The sequence below is a fragment of the Chrysoperla carnea genome, chromosome 1 (genome assembly GCF_905475395.1).
Source record: "Chrysoperla carnea chromosome 1, inChrCarn1.1, whole genome shotgun sequence".
NCBI lineage: Eukaryota > Metazoa > Arthropoda > Insecta > Neuroptera > Chrysopidae > Chrysoperla > Chrysoperla carnea.
Window position 1 is genome coordinate 29270123 of NC_058337.1, and position 23704 is coordinate 29293826.

General features: G+C 30.6%; 2 protein-coding genes across 2 annotated transcripts in view; both read right to left on the reverse strand.

The window, feature by feature from the left end:
* Nucleotides 1–1300: 1300 nt before the first annotated feature.
* LOC123300369 (phosphatidylinositol-3-phosphatase SAC1) lies at nucleotides 1301–8228 on the reverse strand. Its single transcript, XM_044882941.1, has 9 exons — nucleotides 8073–8228; nucleotides 7820–7911; nucleotides 7419–7756; nucleotides 7245–7353; nucleotides 5873–6060; nucleotides 5431–5666; nucleotides 4732–5038; nucleotides 3727–3996; nucleotides 1301–2808 (listed from the first exon to the last, which is right to left on the reverse strand). The coding sequence occupies exons 1-9, from the start codon at nucleotides 8216–8218 to the stop codon at nucleotides 2632–2634; spliced, it is 1863 nt and encodes a 620-aa protein (XP_044738876.1). The 5' UTR covers nucleotides 8219–8228; the 3' UTR covers nucleotides 1301–2631.
* A 4961-nt stretch (nucleotides 8229–13189) lies between these two features.
* Nucleotides 13190–23704, reverse strand: part of LOC123298460 (muscarinic acetylcholine receptor M3) — a 123514-nt gene continuing 112999 nt past the window's right edge. The window contains exons 2-3 of the mRNA XM_044880501.1: nucleotides 17659–18131; nucleotides 13190–15525 (exon numbers count right to left, since the gene is read on the reverse strand). Of these exons, the coding sequence (XP_044736436.1) occupies nucleotides 13190–15525; nucleotides 17659–18131 (2809 nt within the window). The remainder of the gene's footprint in view (nucleotides 15526–17658; nucleotides 18132–23704) is intronic.

Genomic DNA, 23704 nt, shown 5'->3' on the forward strand with positions numbered 1-23704 from the left:
AGAAATTATGGTGATTGTATATATATATATAATAAGCGCCATGATTACCTGGATTCCATAAGATCCAAAGACAGGGGGAATAATTTTTTTGTTGCAAAATTCACACATTTACTTGGTCTATTTGTTATAGTGATGAAACCTATGCCAAATTGTAGTGTTCAAAGAGTTATTAAAAAAGTCTTTCAATGAAATTTGTATAGGATTTTGAAATGAATTGAAAAAGTGAATTTTGAAATAAAAAATTACTTCGCCCTCTCTTGGGGTCATACGGAATCCAGGTAATCATGGTGTTTATTCATTTTAAACGCGAATACCATCATTCCTGATGGTTTTCATCAATGTAACAGATACCTTAAAATTTTTTCGATATCGTCTCTTGGTTCATAATTTATTACTACAAAGTAATATCCTCACTAACGGTGTTGTTTTTAGAAAGTTTGTTTTCAAAATTCAAAAAAATCCAGTTCATGTGTCTATTAGACAAATATTTTCTAAGTAATTGTTTGAAATAGCTTAGAAGAATCCTTTTCGTATGAGATTTCAAACGAAGCCAATTACAATACTGAGTTTTTTCAAAATTAAAAATACAATTTTTATTTTTGATTTTTTGCATTTTTAAGAGTAGGCACTCTTTTAAAAATTACAACAAATTTTTACTTAAAAAATTGAGTAATTTTGACCCAAAAAATACCCAAATTACGTTCATTCCTCGATTGGTCAAATATTTTTTATGGTATCTATCGAAATCCTATAGAAACCAGACCATATATGATTTTTAGCGGTATTCAAGACTTAATTCTCTTGTCATCAATGAACAAGAGGTTTTTGTGCCTTTTCTACCCTATATAGAAGGTAATCTTTATAACAGTAGGACTTACTTCATCAAATGGTAGATGATATTAAAATAATGATAATTTGTCAATACACTTATAGTCAGAAAAGCGTCCTATTTTAGATACAGGATACTGAAGTTTTGGAAGAAAAGAAGATATTTTTGTGAATTACTAAACCGTTTGCTTAGAAAAATTGGAAATTTGACAAAATAAGCTTAAGATTCGTCATTATTTAAGGCTTATGGTAATAAATTATGTAAACCAGCGATAGAGACATGGCGTTTTCCTCCTCTCAATTTTCGCGCCAAGGCAACCTTAAACGCTATATTTATATCTTTAAAATGCGTGAGAAAGAATTAAAACATGGTTCACTATATTATATAATATCTATTTGTTTTTTTTTTACAATAATAACAAAATTTATTTTACAAGATTTTTATAATATATTAATGGAATAATATAATAATAATATTAGCGATTTAAGTTTTTTCTTAGAAATTTTCCTATTACGTAATAAAACGATACATATTAAAAACAAAGAGTAAAACAATAAATGTCTATTTTAAAATCATTACTAATTGAATTTTCTACTATTAGTTATAATTTGACTTCAATAACATTATCAAATATAAAAGAATTTCAAGGTTAATTTGACCTGAATATTATTTCTGGACAATCCTCGTTAGCCCCTTCTACAACATCACACGTTGCAATCGACCGCATACGTTGTATTAAATGAAAAACGATTCAGTTTCATATTTCAAGACATGAAAACTAGATCAAATTTATAACGCATTTAACCTTTCAGGCAGAGGCCGAAAATTTATTTAACATAGTTCTTATATTACCCGCCACCATTTTTTAATGCAGGAATAAATCGATTTAAGTACAATTTATATATTACAAAAGAATCTATTCATAAATTACGATAATCGATTGTCATTAAATTAATGAACTATTCTCCTGAAATTCACAAAAATAGGTAAGCGCTAGTCGTACAGGTAGGTACAAACAGCTTTGAAAGTCCATAACACCAAAATATTTACCCCGGAATTTATACTTAATAGGTAGATTTTATATAAAGCAGTAACATCTAATCGAGACACAGTAAATAATCACTTGAAATTGATTAGTGAAATATTTATAAATTCGTGTTATACTCTTCGAAGATACTGCACTGCCATCTAGTTATTGGTTGGCCGTACTTCTCCCAGGAAAATATCCGTTAAAAATTATTTAAAATCGTGTTTTTTATTAATAATAATTTGAAATTCTTTTGTGTATTTTCTGTATGAAGAAAATTAATATTTCACTATATTAAAATCGACAAGGAAGTGAAAATAAATTTTTCCAATTGCTTTGGAGGGGCACTCCTGTTTGGTATATGGTCACGTTCCTGCTTTCGTATTTACATTTTCAAGCGTATTTTTAATCATATATAATATTCAACGTATGATAAAACGAGCTTTCCTGATTTTAACTTTAAATTCTAATAAGTTAATAAAAATTACTAATCACCAGTTTTGTCCCTAACATCAAAGGGATAGTTTGAATACAATATGAAACAAGGAATATAAGACCCTAATAAATAAAAAATTCCCATAACATTTTTAACTAAAATCATCGTGGCAGTTTTCTATTTCTTATTTGTTGAAATAATCTGAGAGCAGTTGTGTGTCGTTTATCATCTCTAAGAGTTATGTGTGAAATTATTTTAGTATAGAAAAATATTCCTAAATAATTTAAAGAACCGGTCGGAATATTTGCGTAATAAATGCTAATCTATTATAAATAATTATTAAGTCAATTTTGGTTTATCAACAAATTCTTTTCCATGTCGTAATATTAATATACCAGTTGACATTACCATAGATCCCCAAAATAGCATGTATATTAATGTTTCTGTTGAATACTCAGATGGAAGAATACCACATGCAACAAACATTGCCACAGCTATCAGTAGAACTGAAGGGAACTAGAAAATAAAAATAAAAATTCACATTAGATAACAATTTTGGAATAAAACTCATAGTTTTGGAAAATATTTTCAGTAATTAGAGGAAGGTGAGAACACAGAGAAATCAAAAGAGATTATGGGATTTTAAAAACAAAATATTAATTCCATGTAAAAACTCGTGCACTATAACATTAAAAATTAGATTTTAATAAATCAAAGTTTCAAACTGAAGGCATATGGAATTAAAGTAAAAGCGGTTTTCCACTAAACGGACAGTTGATTTTATATTGTATTTGTGATTTCTAGAATCTGAAAACAAAAATAAAACTGAAATAAACCCAAAATAATAATTTTAAAAAATTCATATTTGATTATTATTATTCAACTATCGCAAAACACGCCAGTCTTCAAAAAGTTAAGTTATTATTTGAGATTGTGTTTTAATTTTAGTTTACCCGTTTAGTGGAAAACCAGCATTGTTCGTACTTTTTGTAGATTAAATTTACTGTTGCACTTGGCCCCAGGTATGAAGTACAATAAAACATGGATAGGGTAGTATTCACTACAACAACACGGCCGCGGCGCAGTAAAAAATATATTAAACATACAAAATCATATTTTAAAAATATAGATTTACGTTTAAATTATTCATAGTAAAAAATAGTACAAATTAAATAATAGCGCATAATCCGAACCTAGAAAGTTTAATTTTTTCTTGCACTTTCTGTATGATATGATAAATTACTTGTCTTCTTCAAGCGAATTTCTCTAGCATCATTTTCCATACATAACCTATTTGTTTTGTTGAACCCGATGATTTACTTTACCCATTACCACTTTTATATTAAATAAGAATCGATTAATCTTAATATCATGGTTACCGTTACTTCCGTAAAACAGGAAAATTTATCGCATTGTGATAAAAATGATACTTACTGTAACATATTTCCAACCTCGATCCACGCGTAAGGGACATGGTCGTGAAGAACCTTCACCTTCTTGAACAAAATAGTTGCCTAAAAATAAATCAATTGAATCTTGGCGGAAACCATCTCTAAAATTATTTTTATAGTATCGTGTTAACGAATTCACGCCATCTTTAACCAGCCCCATTCGTGTACGTTTACCCGTTCGAGTAAAATCAGTTTTTAAAGCACCGGTACCAGAATATTGTATACTAACTATGTCAGCATTGTCAGACCACACCTACAAGCAGAATAAGAATATTAATTCCACAAATAAATACAACTAAATAATTATTACAATCATTTTAAAGAGTTCATTTATTGAATATTAAAAAGCTGAAAGTTGCTGCAAATTACAGTTTTTGATGAGTATATTCCAGGGATATTGCGGGTGTCATTTTTTGCGGATTTTTGAAGGTTCACATCTGCGGATGCGGATGTTAAAACTTTTAAGAAAATTTGTATGGAATATGAATAAATATGGAGATTGCAGAAATAACGTGAATACAATATTCAAATATTTCGTTTTTTGTTTTATGTCACCAAAATTTTTGCCCCTGTTAGTCACTTTAAACGAGATCACGCTTTATAGTATATACATATATTTGCATTACGTAGCATAACGAATGATTATACACAGCTGCATCCGCAATATTCGCAATGAATAATGCGGTTGCGGATGCAGATGTGAATGTCCAAAATTATGCGGAAGTTCCGCAATTTTAGATATTCCCAACATTATATTATATAAAATAAGTTGTCATCTGTAAAGTGACTATTAAAAGAAATTTTGGGCTTTTTTTGACGAGCAAAAATGTACAAAATTTGAAGACTTTTCTCAAAATTTTAGTTACAGGAAGTTATAAGCAGCAAGATACATTTAAGGAGCAAGGTTAAGGTAGGATATTTTGAAGGGCTTGTTCGGCAGTGCCGACATTAAGATACCGTGAAGTAATTATAAATATTATTTACTTACAGCTTTGAACAACATTTCAAATCCGGGATGATCATCAATTGTTTGACCATTTTTTAATATACATAATTTTAATAAAACACCATTTAAATTACGTTTAGCAAGCATTGATTGAACGACATTAGTACGATCTAAACAATCCATACAATTTGTACGAAATACACCATCTTGTATGCTTGCTAATGTACCATCACGGGTTAATAAGAACCATGAAAATTCATCTTGTTCATGTGCTAAACGTAACAATAAGACACTAAGACGATCCCATCTCATTTTTCGACATTCGGCATGAAAATCAAATGCTTCATATCTAAAATTTTAAACATTTTTATTGTGGCATTGTTTTTTTTTTAAGATTTAAACCCTTCTTTTCTCGGTAGAAAGGCAGTTTTGTATGCGTTACAAAAAATTACAACCTGATTCGATTTTACTAAAGTTTTCTCTGTAATGACAAATTCTACGAAGGAGTTACATCGACATGATAAAATTTTAAAGAAGGAGCAATTGAAGAATTTGTAAAAGTCGGTACAATCTGCGCAGCAGATCTGCTCAAATGTGTATGCTCCTTGTATGATACATCTTAATTCCACTCGATTTAGGTACTAAAACTCTATGATGTACAATAACCGCCTTTTCCGTTTAATAAAAATCACTACAATTACCGTAATAAGAGCAGATAATCTCGTTTGGAATGAGACTTACCTTACATTGGGATTATTTATTTGTGCCAATGTATTACGAAAAGCTGTTTCTAAAACTTGCTCCGAACCATGATGATCAATTAGATTTACACAAACTTGACGTCCATAATTTAGTACTTGATCTTCAAAATGTTTGGAACAAGCTAGTATGTGATTTTCTAGTGGTGATAATGTTGGAGGTGGTTTATAACGTATATCTGGATATTGTTCCCAAAACAATGGAATTGATCCTCTAGTCTGAAATTAAAATTTCATAATAACTGGTAAACAAAAATAAACCTTAGAAATAAAGTGTAAATTTGACTACGAATCTAATTACTTTTTCTCTGTGGAAATTTAAACCATTTTTGTATTATTTTGAAGTTTTGGTTCTGTTTTTGCCAATTTGATGATAACCGACCAAAATAAAACAAAAAAGTTAATGTGAGAAAAGTATAACTTACTTGTACAAAACTAGCACGATCTCCTTCATATTCCACTATTTGCTCAGTTTCAACGAAATTTGCCACTTGTCCATGTTCATTAACACCACGTCTAAAAAATCGGGTACCAGCACGATACACGGATCGTCGTGAAACAATTGTAAAATTAAAACATTGTCCATTTATAGAACAGGTATTAATTGAAATAACTGTAATTTGATAGTTAAAGAAATGATATATTCTTTGTTTTAAGAGTTCGAGCGATTCACCGTTAACATATTCCAAACGTAGTGCTTATGAATACATTTGTTATTATAAAACTTCTTAAGCCGAATAGAATACAAAACGGAAAATTATTTCACAAGATGGAAAATTAGGTTTCAACTTTAGTCCAGTAACTTGATACATTAGACCTTGCGTCAAATCGAGTAGTTCTGAATTTTTGCTGCAGACTTGTTTATGGTGTTGACGCAATGAAAAATCCAAGTTTGAGATCTCTAGGGCTGAACGCAATTAAATAAAAAAAATATATAAAAAAACCGTGAAAATTTCAGCTTTATTTTAGATTTGGGCGATTATAACTCTAAAGGACTAGTTTTTTATAGTACCTTTTCAATATAAAAGTATACTAAATTTTCTACAATTTGAGACTAGAATTGTCTCTGTAGACCTAATAGTTTCCGAGATAAAGCTTTTGAAATATTTATTTTTTCGAACTTCGTAATTTTTTGCAATATTCGATCGTTCTAAATGAATTTTAACACTGAAAATTTCGGTTTTTTTAGATTTACGAGGGGTCAAAATTGATTCAGAACGATAGAATATTAAGAAATTTCGAAGTTCGTAAAAATGAAAAATTTTGATACGCTTTACTCCGGAAACTATTGGGTCTACAGATATAGACCCAATTGGGTCAAGGATAAGGTATTATCAAAAACTATTCCTTTATAGTTACAATCACTAAAAAATTAAAAAGAAAAAAGGACTTGGATTATTCATTAGAGCAACATCATAAACAAGTCTACAAAAAAAAAAAAAAAAAAAAAAATATATGTGAAATATACATAAAGGTATACTAATTTTAGTCTCAAGTTTGTAACGCTTAGAAATATCAATATAACTCAGTCAATTATTTTCACTTGTTTTGCTTTAAATTTTACGCTTTCACACAAGGTCATTATTTAATTCTCTTCGAATGCAGTTTGACAAAAAACTTTTTTGAGTTGGAAATTTCATTTTCTCATTATGAAAAATTGTGATTGATCACGTTCTAGGTAACAAAAAGGTTCCGGACTTCTTTGATTCATGTCAAGTTAATTAAATTATTATTTTTTCAACCAAATTAAATTCAATCGTAATTGATAAAATCTTTTGTAATTTTGTAAAAGGATACATCCATGTAATAATGGTAAGCAATAACGATGTAAATTTTGTTTTTTAAAACAACTTAATAATTCTCCATTCCATATAAATCGTCGATCCGCACGTTCAATAATTGACAGCTGGAAACAGAATAAAAGATTTAAAATTTCCAATCGACCTAATGATATTTTTCTTGGTAACAAACCTGCATAAATTCTGGTGATGTGTTATGTAATCGTTGTAAAGTATGAGTTAAATCATAGCTATACGAAAAGTATAAATTAGGTGTATTTAACATTAAATGCAACATCTTCAGGTACTCTTCATTATCGGAAATTTGCTCATCGGTTAAATGTATGGTTGCTTTTACATATGGCAATAAATCTGCACCCGCTAATTTCCATATTGTATGACCAGCGATTGTTCCAACTGGTATCCGATGTGTAGCTACTATTAAATAACATCCAGATATTAAGCGTATTGAACCTATTATTCCACATATTGAGCGTCTACTACACGCTTCGGGAACCTGGCCGGTATTTTCTGAAATTTTTATTGTAGCGTTAAAAATATATTAAAATTATTGAATTATTTGATAAAAATTACGTTCTGAAGTAATTTCCTCCGTAACACGATCGATAACTAAAAGGCCTGTGCCACCACGAGGCTCAGCATAAAATTTTTCGGTTGTAATATATCTGGAAAAAATATAGGGTACTTGATAACCAAATTTTTGACAACATAACCATACAATTATTTATATTTTCCTAATGTAATCGACTAATAATAAATTGAAATTACTTATTTTAATTAATAAATTATTAATTAGTATTTAAAATATTTGAAAATATAAACTTACAGGTTAATATCATTAAAAATGTCATTATTTAACGCCATATTTGTCATTTTGTCATTCTTGACGCATCGATGTGGATATACTGGTTGGGACACTTTGAACTTTGTACAATCATTTTTGGTTAAATTTGAATATAATTTGGGTCTCATTATTGCCAAAGTCATAAGTGGAAATTCAAGTTCCAATCCAAAATTGAATTATTCTTTAGAAATAAAAAACAAAAATAAATTTCACAGTAACCTGTTTGTAAAATTTGAAATTTTTTGGCATGATTTTTTTTGAATTTTTATATTTTTTTATCAAATATTTATTTATATCATTTTGTATTTAACAAGGTATTTTTCCAAATTTTAATATGGGAAAACAATTGACGGTAACAATTAATTCTTTATGAGTTGTTTTTAAAAACTCAAAAAACTCACATTGGCGCTTAATCCAGAAAAATTTCGCACAAAAGGCTATAGCAGATAGAAATGTCCAAGCTGGCAAAAATTTTTACCATTTTTCGCATTTTACCTAACTCTTGAAAAATCAATAAAAAAATTCGCAAGTTTCGAATTTTCACGCAAACTTTGATCTAACCTAACTTGAACGATAAAAATCAATAAAATTTACGATTCTCCGATTCTCTAGGGATATCAAATTCAAAATTCATCAGATTATGTCTAAATAAAACCTAATTGAATACGTATGTCGAGATTAAAACCGCGTGTCGAATAAAAACACCGAACCGAAAGCCCCCCAAAGAGAGATATTACGTCGAAAAATCAAGAAAATTTCCAATTTTAATATCTTATGAAAGAGTATAAGCAACAATTTTTTGATTTTTGATTCAGCAAGTAAATTGCCGATTTGTCTATATACCAATTTAAAGGTGCTAATGAATTATTATGCAACAACAATCAAACAGTTTAATGTTTAATGTTGACCTTAGACCTTTAAGGTAGTACCTACACGAAAGTGATATTCCAAGAATTTCTCAAAACTCAGAATATAAAATATTTAATTCATAATACACTTGCTGTTAAAATTAGAAGATGATTTACCATGCCATACATGAGATATTAGCAATTAAAAGTGACGCAATTTGTACGTGTACGTGGGAGGCGTGTATAAAAATACACAAATTTACAAATATTATATTTATTTACCAATGAATGACGTCCACCATCTCTATGAAAAACTAATATAATGTAGAATACTATATTTAGAAAATATATAAATAAAAATAAAAATTATTTACCATATAGTTTCGATAAAAAACTTAAATAAATAACTCGTTTTAGCGATGATTTTTGTGGAAAAGATATGAAGACTAATGTTAAAGGCATATGTCATAGTGTGTGTGCTTATATGTATACTAGAAACAGTAGTGAGGAACTACAGTCTTTTGAAAATAATATATGGTATATGTATAATAGTCATAGCACAGTTAATGCACTGAATGATAGTATTAGTCCAAAACTTTTTGACTGGACGGTCGCGGAGGAACTACCTTAAGTACATAGACTGAGCGTCAAACGAATGGTTTGAAACAATTTAAAGTGTGCCAACATCTAAGGGTCAAATCCATCATGGTGGCGGTGTGGAAATGTCAAAATAAGTGTTGTTGTCATACTTGTCATTGTAGATTCGTAAGAAAATATGTTCAGTGAAACCACGATGTTTTATGCAAAGCATTTTGTGATATGAAAATTTGACATTCAATATATGTTACCTCAGATGTTGGCCACCTCTCATTGTACGGAAAGATAGGTGATGCTCAGTCTATGTACTCAATGGTCTAAGATGTTGACTATATTTTTTTTCTACAGCTTAATTACGAATAAGTTACTCGGAAATTAGTGTCGAGTGTCACAATGAAATATCGCACTTGATTATTTTTAAAACTTCTTATAATCACTCCTATCTATATAGGTATAGGGTGCTTTTGTCTCTACCAAAGACATGACAATAGACTGAGCCTTCTCTATTCAGCTGTAAAGTGTATGTCTATGCTACAGACCTACGGAAGAGATACAGATATTGGCCACATAATCACTTTCCAACTTTCTAGAAAGTGATTAATTTTCATGAGTGCTGTCATTGCTTAGTCCATTCTCTATGCCTATGGTCACTATATGATGGATCATATAGTCATGTTCATGGTCATAGGAATAGGACCTTTAGCTGTCAAGTTAACTCAGCGATCATATTTGATAAATTTTGCAATTTTTGTGAGCTTACTCAAAAAAACAATCATCCGAATGTAATAACATTTGAAATATATAATCTTAACATGATAACGGACATTCTTATCAAAGAAATATGAACACATAGAACAAGCCAGGGCTCAAAACTTACGATATGCGTAGCGAGAGAGAAGGCTGCTAGTGAGTTCCCCTGTGCCCTTGTCTAATAAATTAATATACTGACTATCGTGTATAATAAGTATATACGTACATAAAAATTATTACAAGGACTCAGGGGAACTCACAGACAGTATTCTCTCTGGCATCCACTTACAGAGTTCCATTTGGTGGCCCCATAAAAAAAGATAGTATAGATTTTAACGCCGACCTTTTGGCATTTATCCGGCATCATTTTTAATCCCCCGAACTAAAAAAGGGGTGTTATAAGTTTGACCATTATGTGTGTCTGTCTGTCTGTCTGTGGCATCGTAGTGCCTAAATGAATGAACCAATTTGGATTTTTTTGTTTTGTTTGAAAGGTAATTTAATGGAGAATGTTCTTAGCTATGCTTCCAGTGCGAGTTTAGGGTTCCGCACCCGAAAAATTTGCCGGAGGTTTTTTTAATTTTGTAAATTTAATGTGTGAATTTTATAAATATTAAATAAACTTTGAGTTTTAGTGTAACTGATCCTTTCTAACATCTTATTACTCTGAAAAACGAGATCTTACGAGAGAATTTTACGTAAGAAGAGAGATTGGGGTTCGAAAAATCTTATGTACCCTTATATGAGGGTAGAGGAAATTCAAAAATCGCCAAAAATACTTCCTACGAAATTAATGAATGGCAAGGTTTGTGGGATTGGATAATTTTAATAAAATATAACAAGTAATAAATAACTGTTTATTCATCTAATAAATATTTGCATACATAAGAGCATTTGTTTTGTATTATAATTTTAATTAATTGATTATTTATTGATGTTCCAAGCTAAAGCTATGAGGTACAATTATTTTTTTATATTCATTTTTAAACATTCAGAATTAAACAATAATTTTCATTTACGGCGGTTGTATATTAAAGCTGAATACCTAATCGTCACTACTGTCCATAAATACATGATTAGAATTTAATTCTTAAAACAAAAATCTACTAAACGTAATTTGATTTGATTATGTAGATGTTGTTACTGAATTTTTAGGCTGGTGAATCAAAATTTTCATTTACTGTTTCGTTGAAATATGATGATTTTTAAATATTGATTTCTTGTAGAAAAATAATATTCGAACAAAGAGTATTATTTAATGAGCAAATACTACAATTTTTTAAATATTTTAAGTATATAATAATTAAATTCATTTATGAACAAAAATTGTAATATCTCTCGCCACATTGGACGTGATACCTCAAAATTTTTATTAATATTTACAGTTAACAATAATTTATTATAGTGTCCGTTGATATGTTTTTAAATAAACAAATTAAAAATTTACGTACAAATTCATGTCAATAAATTGGGCTCAAATATTTATGACATAAATGTGTTATCTTCATATGATTAGGAAGAACTCAATTTAATAAAATCTAACAATTTTTGCATTTGGCTCATATTATTTGAATGCAAAAATTGTTATTTTCGGACCAAAAATTGCTTTAAAACGCTTAACAATACTTTATACTAAATATAGATTTCCATTACAAACTTAATACAAACTCTCGGAGTTTAAAAAAATATGCTTATAAATAATTATAAATTCAATTTTCTATTTAGAATTATTTTCTATGGACTAATTTATTCATAGGATGCCACAGAAATCCAGAATGCACACCATTACTTATTTGTAATTTCATATCTATAGTTACTATCTATAGTCAAAAATTGAATTTGTTTTCTATGATGTCATAAATAATATTTTTTAAGTTCCTTTATTAATGACAGTATGCTGTCAAGTTTAATGACGTCATCATTTATAATGCTAAATGCATAGTAATGAAACTTCAATTCGTGTTGGGCAGCATACGGGCAATAATGAAGGAACGCAAGCATAATATGCATACTGGTTTTCATACTCTGCTGCATAGGTTTTACTTTGCTTTCTAATATGCATGAGTAAAAAAAAAAATGCGTAAAAACATACGTTGCGAAAAATAACATGTGCAAACACATTTATAGATATAGAATGAAATACCATGCTGTAAACTAAACAAAAATATCGATAAGTTCGATATTTTGAAGAAATTGGATTGAGTCCCACTACATACCAGCGAATACCAAAAATGATAAGTATTTCATTTACATAATATTATGATTAATTATTGTCTTGTTTTACTATTACAATAAACTAAATGTTTTTGGATTTGAATATTTCATTACAGCATCTATCTTCATTTGATACGTATTATTATAAAATATGTTAAGATATAATTGGAATTTTTATTAAATTTAACTTAATATTGAGCTTTTTTACAATTATTTTAAATATAAAGAGATATTGTCCATTTTTAATAAACTATTATTACATTTAACGGATATTTTTTAAACACTATTGTTTATTACATTTAGATAACGGCTGTGCTTTTTGGGAAATTCTTTCTAGAAAGTGATCAAAGAGCATAACCCAATATCATTACAAATATAAAAGGAATAAATACGATAATGAATACATACGTATTCTATAAAGACAAATTAGTTTATTACCTATAACTATGGCGTGAGATTACGTCACAAAGTGATTAAAATTATTTCAATATGTTTGAAAAACCATTTGAAATATTTATTTAACAAAAAAATATTGAAGCATTTATTGCCGTTAAACTTAAAAAAATATTTTGTAAGATAATAATTATTGTAGAAATATTGAGAAAATGTACAAAAATATACAATTTGAATCCTATCTATCGTAGTAACTAGTAAGTATTTATTTTACTTCATTTATAAAAACAAAAAAATTTAAGTTCTATGAAAATCACCACGTAACAGTCGTGTAAAAGTTTTTTTAAATTGTTGATTTGCTAACGCATAACAAAATGGATTTAATGGACTATTTGCATAGCATAAAAAATATGAAAACATGAATAAATGTTCATTTGTACATGGTGGATTTGTACAAAAACCTTCAACTAATGCTAAAACATGATATGGTGTCCAACAGACAACAAATGCACCCAAAATAAATGAAATTGTTCGAAATGCTTTACGTGCACGATTTTCTGATTTTGATTTTTGCCGTCCAATTAAACCGAATGGTCCACTACCATCTTTCTTTTTACGCCCTTTTAAACGTTTACCAATTGTTTTTACAAAATCTTTGCGTGAACTGCGACAACTTTTTTTATTGCTTGAATCCGCTTTGTTAGTGTCCGTATCACTAAGAATGTTTTCTTTTGTGTTGCGACGTGCAACATCGACCACAGATGTTGCAGCTAATATTGTTGCTGCACTACCACTTTGACACAAAGCAGCTATACCACATTTCATAGATGTTTCGTTTGGTTTTGTGTCTGATGGATCGTCAATGTCTATACTGTCCTCACTAATTAATTTTGGTGGCGGAGCTCGTTCTATTTTATTGGCTACAATTGAGGTAATTGGTTTTTTGACAATATCATCTGCATTAACTGTTAATTGTACTGTAACTTCAATATTCACTTTATTTATTGTCGGTTGTTCAACAGCTGTCGGTGCTGCTTGATTTGTAGCACGAATTAATGCAGCTTGAAGTAATGATGTAGTGGCAGTTGATGAAACGATTGCCGTATGCACAGGTGACGGAGGTGCTGTGGTTGACGTATTTGGAAAACTCATTGAAGACGGTGGACTTTCACAATTTGGAGATGGTACGATTATTGAACTTTCATCCATATAACGTAAATCGGCTCCATCTAAACCAACTAGAACATCATATGTACCACCTTTATTCATTAAAAAACTTCTAGGTCTATCTGAAGATTGCTGTGGTGAACTTTGCGTGGTCGTTGCAACACTTGATGTTTGACTGTATGACGGTTGTGTTATTTGACCCGTTTGAGTTCCACCATAATCGGATTGTGGTGCTATTGTTGATTGATTTGAAGGTTGTGGTGATACAGCAATATGGGTCTTATTATTAAGTTGATCAAAAGAATTTGATTTTGAGATCGGTGTTGGAATTAATGGATTTGAACTTTGTTCAATACTTTGATTATCTGTATCTAAAAGACTTTGTTCTAGTATTTGTGGGAGAGTTGATGTTGGCATTCCGTCCACATTCGGAGACGTTGGTGTCAAAACTTTACGAGGTCCACCATCTTGTGATGATTTCATTAAAATACCACCATTAAAACGATTTGTATTTGTGAAAGCTTGTGCCATAATACACCCAACCACAGATGCTCGTTTTTTTATCGAAGATTGCTGAGCTGTTGTACAAGTGGTACTCTCTTCATCCGATTCAAATGCAGGACTACTCGATCGTTCAGATTTTTCTACTTCACCAGTTGTTGTGGTTGTTGATGATACTTGCTGAATTGGATAAATTCTACGATCAGAGGATTCGGCAGTGGTTGTTGTTGTCGTTGTAATTGTACCACTGTTTTTGTGTGATGATGTTTTTTGACTAGAGTTTGAATCACCCGAACCGGGTCCAGCACCTTGAGTTGATTTAACATTTACGGATAGTGTATCAACGGTCGATGGTGGAACTTGTGTGACATTGGTTGTTACATTCACAGGTTTTGGTTTTTCTTGACTAAGAAACGTACTTTGTGTTTTAGAAATACCAATTCCAGCAGTACGGCCAGCCATTCCAGACATTGCGCCGGCACTTAAAGCGACCATTGATTGCATTTTTCTTTGTTTGGCCTCACTTTTTTTCTGCATATCATAAGCTGTTTTATAAATGCCACCATATAACACAAATAATACCACTAATGTTGTCCAATAGTATCCAATTATTAAGGCAGTGTTAAATATCGGATCTTTTAAAAATTGTACAGCACATTGTCCTGGTAATAAATCTCTATATCCAACAAAATGTTCCCAACCAAAAATGCTAATGAAAAATAATAATGCTGGTATTATCCAAGTGATTGTTACCATCCATATAACACGATTTTTTGTTCGCCATGATCGATATCGAGCTGCTATTTTCACAGAACAAAAACGATCGATTGTTATTAAAAGAACTGTATACTGTGATACTAAACAAACGGTGTAATCCACTGATAGCCATAAATCACACAATAATGGTCCTAAATTCCAATAACCCATCAACACATAAACGGTGTAGAAAGGCATTGAAACAGTACCTGAAACCAAATTTTATTTTAATTATAAAATAAAGAATAAATGTTTAAACATAGTTCAATAACAAATAAAAAAGTATATTATGTATCTAATTCTGAAAAATGTATATGGTCTTCACTAGTCTTGAGCATAATACCTTCTACCAGGCTGAATGTTTGTGGACGTAATTTGTATTAAAATCAAATTCAGGAAATATCCGATGGTGGTATAAGCGTAACCCGGAGATACGAAAAGGTAACTCAAGTGATTATAGTTGTGCATGTCAAAAAATTATTTTCAAACAATTTTTAAAATTTAGAATACTCAAAAAGTTATAAGAGTTTTAAAAATATCAAATTAAGGATTTTTTTTCGTATTACGGCAAAACCATCAATCGGAGATGAAAATAAGCCACAGTAAAGATTCCAGCCCGTATTTATATGTAAATCATGCTGTAACAGATTTAGTACAGAGGGCTAAATTATTTTTTCATTTATTTTGAAATGCTGTTTATCCGTTGATTTCCTGTCGTTCTTTTTTGTAGTGAAAGAACTATTTCAAATTAAAAACTGCAAGTTGATTGATTCCCCGCTTGATAGTTTCGGTTTAAAACTGTTTCCATAACTCAAGCATTATTTTTAAAACTACAACTTTTTAAATACCTCTACGGTATACTATGGCGAAAATTGTATTGGTGCAGCATCGCGTACTTACATTTTTAATTTCGCTGGACATTTGATTTAATGCAAACGTAGCTTTTACGACCACATGACTGTATTTTTTATGACCATATGACTGTATAGTGAAACATGTAGTGGCTCACGAGTGCGGAAAATTTTCACTCCATTGATCCTTTGAGAAAGCCCACGGTAAAAATTTTTTGCCGCTTATGTTGTACTAGTATACTACATTTTCGCAAGGGCACTTATGTTGTACTAGTATACTACATTTTCGCAAGGGCACTACGTATAATAAATAACGAATTAAGTAGTGTGATATCTACTGAGTCCCTATACCGAATATTATCGGGATTTTGATCAGGACGCCACTCAAAATCAATTGTAAGAATCCACCCAAAAAAATTTTCATCTTACTCTGATAATTTACATTCAAGTTTACTTCGAATTATAATAGACTACAAGCCCATGCTCAATTTTGTCGGGTGAAATGACCAACCAGGAATCATGTTGAAAAAGTGGTTCATTCATGTAAAAGTAAGTTTAAGTATCATGATATTAGTTTTGCGCGGGACAGGTGAGTACAGGTGAGAATTGAATATCACACCCTTTGGTGTCACACCTCTGCATAAGTATCCGAAACGAATTACATGAATACCGTGCACAAATCAATCCGGTAACTTCTGTACCGGAAGTTAAAAAAATTTTTGGACCTCCAGTCGATTTCCGAAGCCCTACGTGATTTATTTCCATACGGCATTTGTGTAATTCACTTTGAATACTTATGTAGAGTTAATATCTAGCAACGCCGTACATATTTGCTGATGCAGGGGTGAGACACTAGAGTTGTGACATTCATATTCTCACCCGTACTCACCTGTACCGAGAAAAACTGACGCCATGGTGCTTAAACTTACTTTTACATATAGTAACATTTTTTCTTATTGATTCCTGGTGGATCATTTCACTCCAATGAGCCCATAAGCTTGTAGTCTATAACAGTTAAAAAATTTTTTTCTCTTTTAGCGCCAATTATGCCAATTTACAAAACTGAAAATGCTTAGTAAATTGCTTATGATATACATAAACTTTTACTTAATAGTGTTTGATTCGTTAATGGTGTGTGTTGCTATAAAATATGTAAAAATTCTGACGCCATTTATCAGTTTTGCATTTTTTATCGCCTAATAAAAAAAACAATTGTTAAATGGTTATTTTTCGATGGTTAAAGAAGAATTTTCGCAGTAGACTATAAATGTTTTTTGAAAAGAGTAACGTCCAGATCATAGTTCGGACTCATTTCTCGAGCTAAAGTCTGGTCTAATATTACCGGTTGGATAAGTTTAAATTTGGAATACCTAAACCGCAATGTTGTGAGTGTCCCATACAAAATATTAATTGTTAATAAATAATGTAAATGATTTGTTCTTGAACTATTTGTAAGTCAGTTGATTGATATTATTATTATTAATTATTTACCAATAAGCATATCAGTGGCTGCTAATGATGCAATAAAATAATTACTTGGTTGTCTTATAGCACGTTCAACAATAAATGCTAAAAGTACTAATATATTACCAGCCACAGTTAATATAATACATATGCCAAGACATATTGCAATTATAATTGTTTGCCATAGTTCAAATGGTGGTAACACTGGTCCAATTATTAATTCATCACCATTTGTAACATCTTGTTGTGTATAATTTGATAATTGATCATTTGGTGATATTGTTTGATTATGAAGAAAATCTGAACCGTTCCCATAATTAATCCAATCGAATAATGTGAATGTTGAATCATTTCCATATGTATTTGTTGATAATGTTGTATCAATTGTATTCCATGGACGTAATAATGATGTTATATTGTATAATTTACGACATTCTGGTGATGAAAATGGCCGTCGGAATATTGATTTACAAAAACGATCACGTTGTTTCTCAATTCGCCTGTAACAAACAGAAAATTCAATTAATATAAAAAAATTGGAATGAATTTTATGTTCGATAGTATTAAAATCTTTTACATTCAAGGTCTTATTTGTTATTTTCTATGTAAATTATACGAAAGCTGTGGTTGATACCGCCATGTTTAGTCAAAAACTAGTGGGAAAAGAATAAATTTGAATCGTATACAAAGTTTAGACCCAAGATTGTAACGCTTAAAAATATTGATGCTACGAACAAATTTTTGGTATAGGTGTTTATAAAATCACCTAATTATTCCATTTCCGGTCTGTCCGTCAGGGCAAAAAAACTGAGGTCGAGTTCGTAAATGCGCAACATAGGTAAATTGGGTCTTGGGTCCGTAGGACTCATCTAAACCGTTAGATAGAGAAACGTAAACCGTTAGAGATTAAAAAAAACTTTTAATATGAAAAGTGTTTCTCATAAAAAAATAATTGCGTGTGGGCGCAAATTAGATCAAAACTTTGGTATCCATTTTCTCCAAAACTATAAAAGATAGGGAGTTGAAAATTTGCAAGCAGGTATAAAAAATAATGCCAGCGCTGACATTCAACACTTTCTATACAGGGTATTTCCATATTTAACTCAGTCGATTGTTTGTTTTCACTTATTTTACTTATAAACACAGATTATAAAATACTTAAAATGGAAAATTTGATATTTTATTTATGATTATTTGAAAATTGGAACAAACCAATCTACTCCATCATATTGTATAATGAATGAATGCATTTCATTCGATATTTTATTACGTGCATAAAATATTCGTTTATTACGTTTATAACATACTAATAATTAAAATGGTTCAAATTTAACTTAAATGTGTCAACAATAAACTGAACCGTCGGAATCTGTTAATAATAAAAAAGTTCAAATATCTATATCAGATATTTAACATGAGAGTACATATACACAGTGTAACAAGGTCGTAGAACATATCAAAAATAGTTATGATAAAAACAATTAAAAATATTTTAATCCTTATAATTTATAACATCCTCATATAATTCGATGATCTTTCGTTAGATTCAAATTTAATTTTGGGAACTGTTCTTCCTCCCACCTTCGACTTTCTTTTTGTAACGTTCGTTTGAGGAGATAATTCATTAGAGGAATTTGTCATTCTCTTATCAGAACCACCACTTCAATAGGGCTAGTAAAAAATTCGTCCTTTAGTTTATTCACATCCTCAATTGGCGAATGGAAATAAGTTGAAAAGAGGTTTCAGCGGCCTTTATAGACGTTCTACATTGGATGGTCTGAAATTTCAAAATTATAAAGATGGTACTTATACCGACAATTCCCTGCCAGGTTCCACTACCTAATCCTACTTAACTGTATTCTAGTGAGTTTCAAACGAACACAGTCAAATGATCCTGCTGCGTTCGTTTCCACGCCAGAATAACGCAGTTTTGTGATAACAGAAATGCATAAATGGGTGCATTCTGTATACTAGTAAAAATAGGAGGATATGATGGGATAGGATATACAGTGATGGAAAAAGGGTATCTTTAAATTATTTTTGTAGATAAGGAGATGAAATTTATATGAGTTCAAGGTGACTATAATATGGACCGCTTAACGATAACATTGCTTACGCAGTCCTCTCATGGGAGGGGAGCGGTGTGTTAGGGTACATTTTTTCTGAATGGAACGGAGATCGAATGATGGTTCATTTGAAAGGATTTTTCAAGACAAACATAACGGATTTAAAAAAAGTTTGTAACGATTTTTTCGCAGACTTAAAAGTAAGTTTTAGTAATTTGTTAAATTAAAAGCAACACTAATACACGTACTCACACCTTGTCTCTGCTATGACAAACATACGTGTGCTTGTTTTTTGGGGGCTTTATGATGATTGAAGCCATTTACACCAGAAGGTGATGACAGAAAACGTTCTCCCATTTTCTACTGCATGCCTTTTTAAGAAATAATAATTTACCCTAAAATATTAACGATAGAGGGGTTATTGGCAGCTTCACGCTTCCACGTCATAAGAAAAATGACTTTTCTTTTTGTAAATAATTTTAGTGGTTTTCCATGATATTATATTGCCTGCCTTTGTAACATAAGGTAGTGCAATCAAAGTCAAGCTATAATAATTAATGGCATGCAATTCACAAGGGATACGTAAAAATGAGAAAATAAATAGGACATTTGAGTGTTTTCATAATGCATGCCGATGTAAAACATTAAAGTTTTCATCACAAAAACACTAGTATGAAAATTAGTATGCGCCCCTCGTATGACCAAGGGTGGAAAATTTTGTTAAATGTTGAATTATATTATGTTGGAAATGGGAGATCGTTTTCTGTTATCATCTTCTAGTCTAATTTATACGCTCGCGCTATTTATGGACTCCAAACCTTCTCTGGCGTGAGCCGACTACTTTTAAATAATCAAAAGTCCACAAAAAAAATTCATAAAAAACTTTTTCAAAAAAAAAAACTTACTACCACCCTTTGCACCCCCCCCCCCACCTTCATGAGTGGGTTGTAGGAACGGTATTGTCGTTAAAAGATTTATATTAAAGTCACCTTGAAGTTATATAAATTACAGACTTTTATCTCGAATTGTTTAAAAAAAGTAACGATTGTGAAACTTTTCTCCATCACTGTATTTTATCCATGATATTATCTGCCTACTAGTTGAGGTTAAAAGTAAATATGTTGCGCTTTGCTATTGCAGACAACTTTTGTATATAATATAGTAAATATTCATGAATACCAAATTTGCTTTTATATCTTTTAATAGAATGTTGTTATACAAAGCTACAGCAACAACTATACGTTTTGAGCTCAATTCCATCATCATTTGTTCATTCATTCACAACCCAGTTGAACCCACCATTTCATGTAGGTAATATACTCCGACTATTGTATATTTAAAACTAGGGATTGTACTTGTATTTGATATGTATGGAAAGAATGTGCAAGGTAATCTGTAGTACTCCGTCAGTGCCGAATGTAGGAATTTGCCGGTAGTTGGCACTTGCAAATTTACTGTCTCCCCCATTGTGTATATGACTGATTGTTTATAACAAACTGTTGGTTTTTGGTTTAAAAAATCGTTTTTTAGTCTTCGTTATCCACCGTGCCGTGCCGTCTAAAATATAAAACCGCACCTAAAACCTGCCGCAATAGGGGCAAATTTGCCTACTATCATGGCATATTGCCCATGTATACAATTTTTTCAAGTAAATTTATTCATAGGTTGTCTTTTGTGTTTTAAATCAAATTCTATACATAAAGAGTAGTAATTGTTTAAAATGTTAGGAGCTAAAGTTAGGAAAGACTCAAGGTTATGTATTTTGAATCAAACAACGTACTGCACCTCTGATCAATGATATATACGCACTAAATTTTACAGTAAATAAATTCTTTATTCTTTCTTATTGGCTACCATGTACGTTGTACAAGTGGAAAAAAATAAGGCTCATTCATCCAGATCCAATAAAAATACCAGTTGAAACGTGGATAAGAGTGGGTTATTATAGGCACATTAGGGAATGAACCATGGCACATTATGATCCAGTACCATGAATTAGAAGTTTTTTTCCAAATGTGTTTGATTTTTTACATTCTCAAAATAAAATAAATTGTGTGAAATAATATTGCTTTAAGGAGAGACCATTTCTAATTGTAATAAGAGCCTTTAAAGTAAATTTTGATATCTGGTACTACACTTTCCCCTACATGGTATATTTACAATGAATTTTTTTAATTGATGCAGGTGAACTGAATGGTACTTTAATGAAACGAGCGTCCTGTATTTATTTCAATGTGGATTTTTTCCTTTATCTGATTTCTTTAGCAATTTTCTATTGAAGTTTTTAATTTTGTGTTTGTTGTTTTTTTGTGGGGGTGATTCTGGATACATTAGGGTGTTTAAAAATGTAAAAATAGGCAATAATAATAAAAAAATTGAATGTCTTAAAATGATGCGAACTTATTGGATAAGTGTTTAAAAATTGAATGAACGTATTCCTTTAACTTTTTTGCTTAGATGATTATTTTGTCAAATAATTAATGCAATATTCATGCTTATTTTTGCAATATTCACGCTTAACTTTGACATGGACACGCACCCAATTGTATAAGAAGATTTCAGTAAGCTAAGTTAGGTTAAGGACTCGTCGAAGCCCATTGTGTTGTCTTATGTGTGTTGCCGCCGTTTTTGCTGATTGTTTAAATTTATTTTGAGAGGCTGTATTTCTGCTTTAGGCATATACAGCCCATCACAAAAATTTCCTTTAGTTTTTTTTATGACAGTAGGAATCGAATTCACTACCCTAGAAATACCGCGAAAGTGCGATGATCTGTAAATGTTTTTATCGCTCTGTGCGTGAGTTTTTATAATTGTATGGATGGACATATAAGTCAATGGTTAATTTACATTAAAAAATATTTATACAATTTCGTCTCTTATTTTCACAATTTCTAATACAAAATGTTTAATAAATTGTTATTATACCACCCATGTATATGAAATATACCAAGCTATACTAAGTTTAGTCCCAAGTTTGTAACGCTTAAAAATATTGATGCTATGAACAAAATTTTGGTATAGGTGTTCATGAAATCACCTAATTAGTCCATTTCCGGTTGTTTGTCTGTCTGTCGTCTGTCGTCTGTCCATCTGTCATCACGATTACTCAAAAACGAAAAGAGATATCAACCTGAAATTTTTATAGCGTGCTGAAGACTTAAAAAGTAAGGTCGAGGTCGTAAATGAGCAACATAGGCCAATTGGGTCTTGGGTCTGTAGGACACATCTTGTAAACCGTTAGAGGTAGAACAAAAGTTTAAATGTAAAAAGTTCCTTATAAAAAAATAAACAACTTTTGTTTGAAACATTTTTTCGTAAACATCACTGTTTACCCGTGAGAGCACATATATACGCAAATTGTAGTATTATATGGGTATATCAGTTATATGTGTGACATGTATGTTTGTGTAATGTGACAGAGTAAGCAACACTGTCTATACATGGTATTTCAACAATTAACTCAGCAATTGTTTGTTTTCACTTGTTTTTCAATAATTTTATGTTGATATTTACTATATCATTTACATGTAAACAGATGAAAATTAGTCGTAACAGCCTCCTTTAACATCAAAATGATCCATTGGGAGCGCTAACGTTGATTCGATTCTCCCTACCATGACTTCGCACAGAATCAATTGATACTGTGGTGAAGGCTACTATACAAACTAAAGTTTGTCTTCTTAAACTCATGATATATTTTGTTCCATATATGGGTCAAAATATTTAAGATACGTTGCGCCGATGTACGATTTATATGCAGGTACGATGGGAAAAATTTTTTTAAAATTTATTTCTGAGTCAAATATTATCATATAACGACCCGATACCGGTTGTGAATTTTCTTCATCTAAAATGAAAATTGAATGTCTCATATTTGGGACAAAAGTTATCAATGGTTGTAAAAATGAACTAAATGGCTGGTATCTCAATACCGGTCGTAAAATGACTGTTCTTAACACACTGTAGGTGTATTGTTCAACACATGGAGGTTTTTTTTGTAACCTCCA

Excerpts from the sequence above, each read along its gene's own strand:
- LOC123300369 (XM_044882941.1), bottom strand. The coding sequence starts at position 8,218 with ATGAGACCCAAATTATATTCAAATTTAACCAAAAATGATTGTACAAAG. Across the intron at positions 7,757-7,819 it reads GGAGGAAATTACTTCAGAAC|AAAATACCGGCCAGGTTCCC; the intron begins GTAATTTTTATC and ends TAAAAATTTCAG. Across the intron at positions 5,039-5,430 it reads ATAAATAATCCCAATGTAAG|ATATGAAGCATTTGATTTTC; the intron begins GTAAGTCTCATT and ends TTAAAATTTTAG.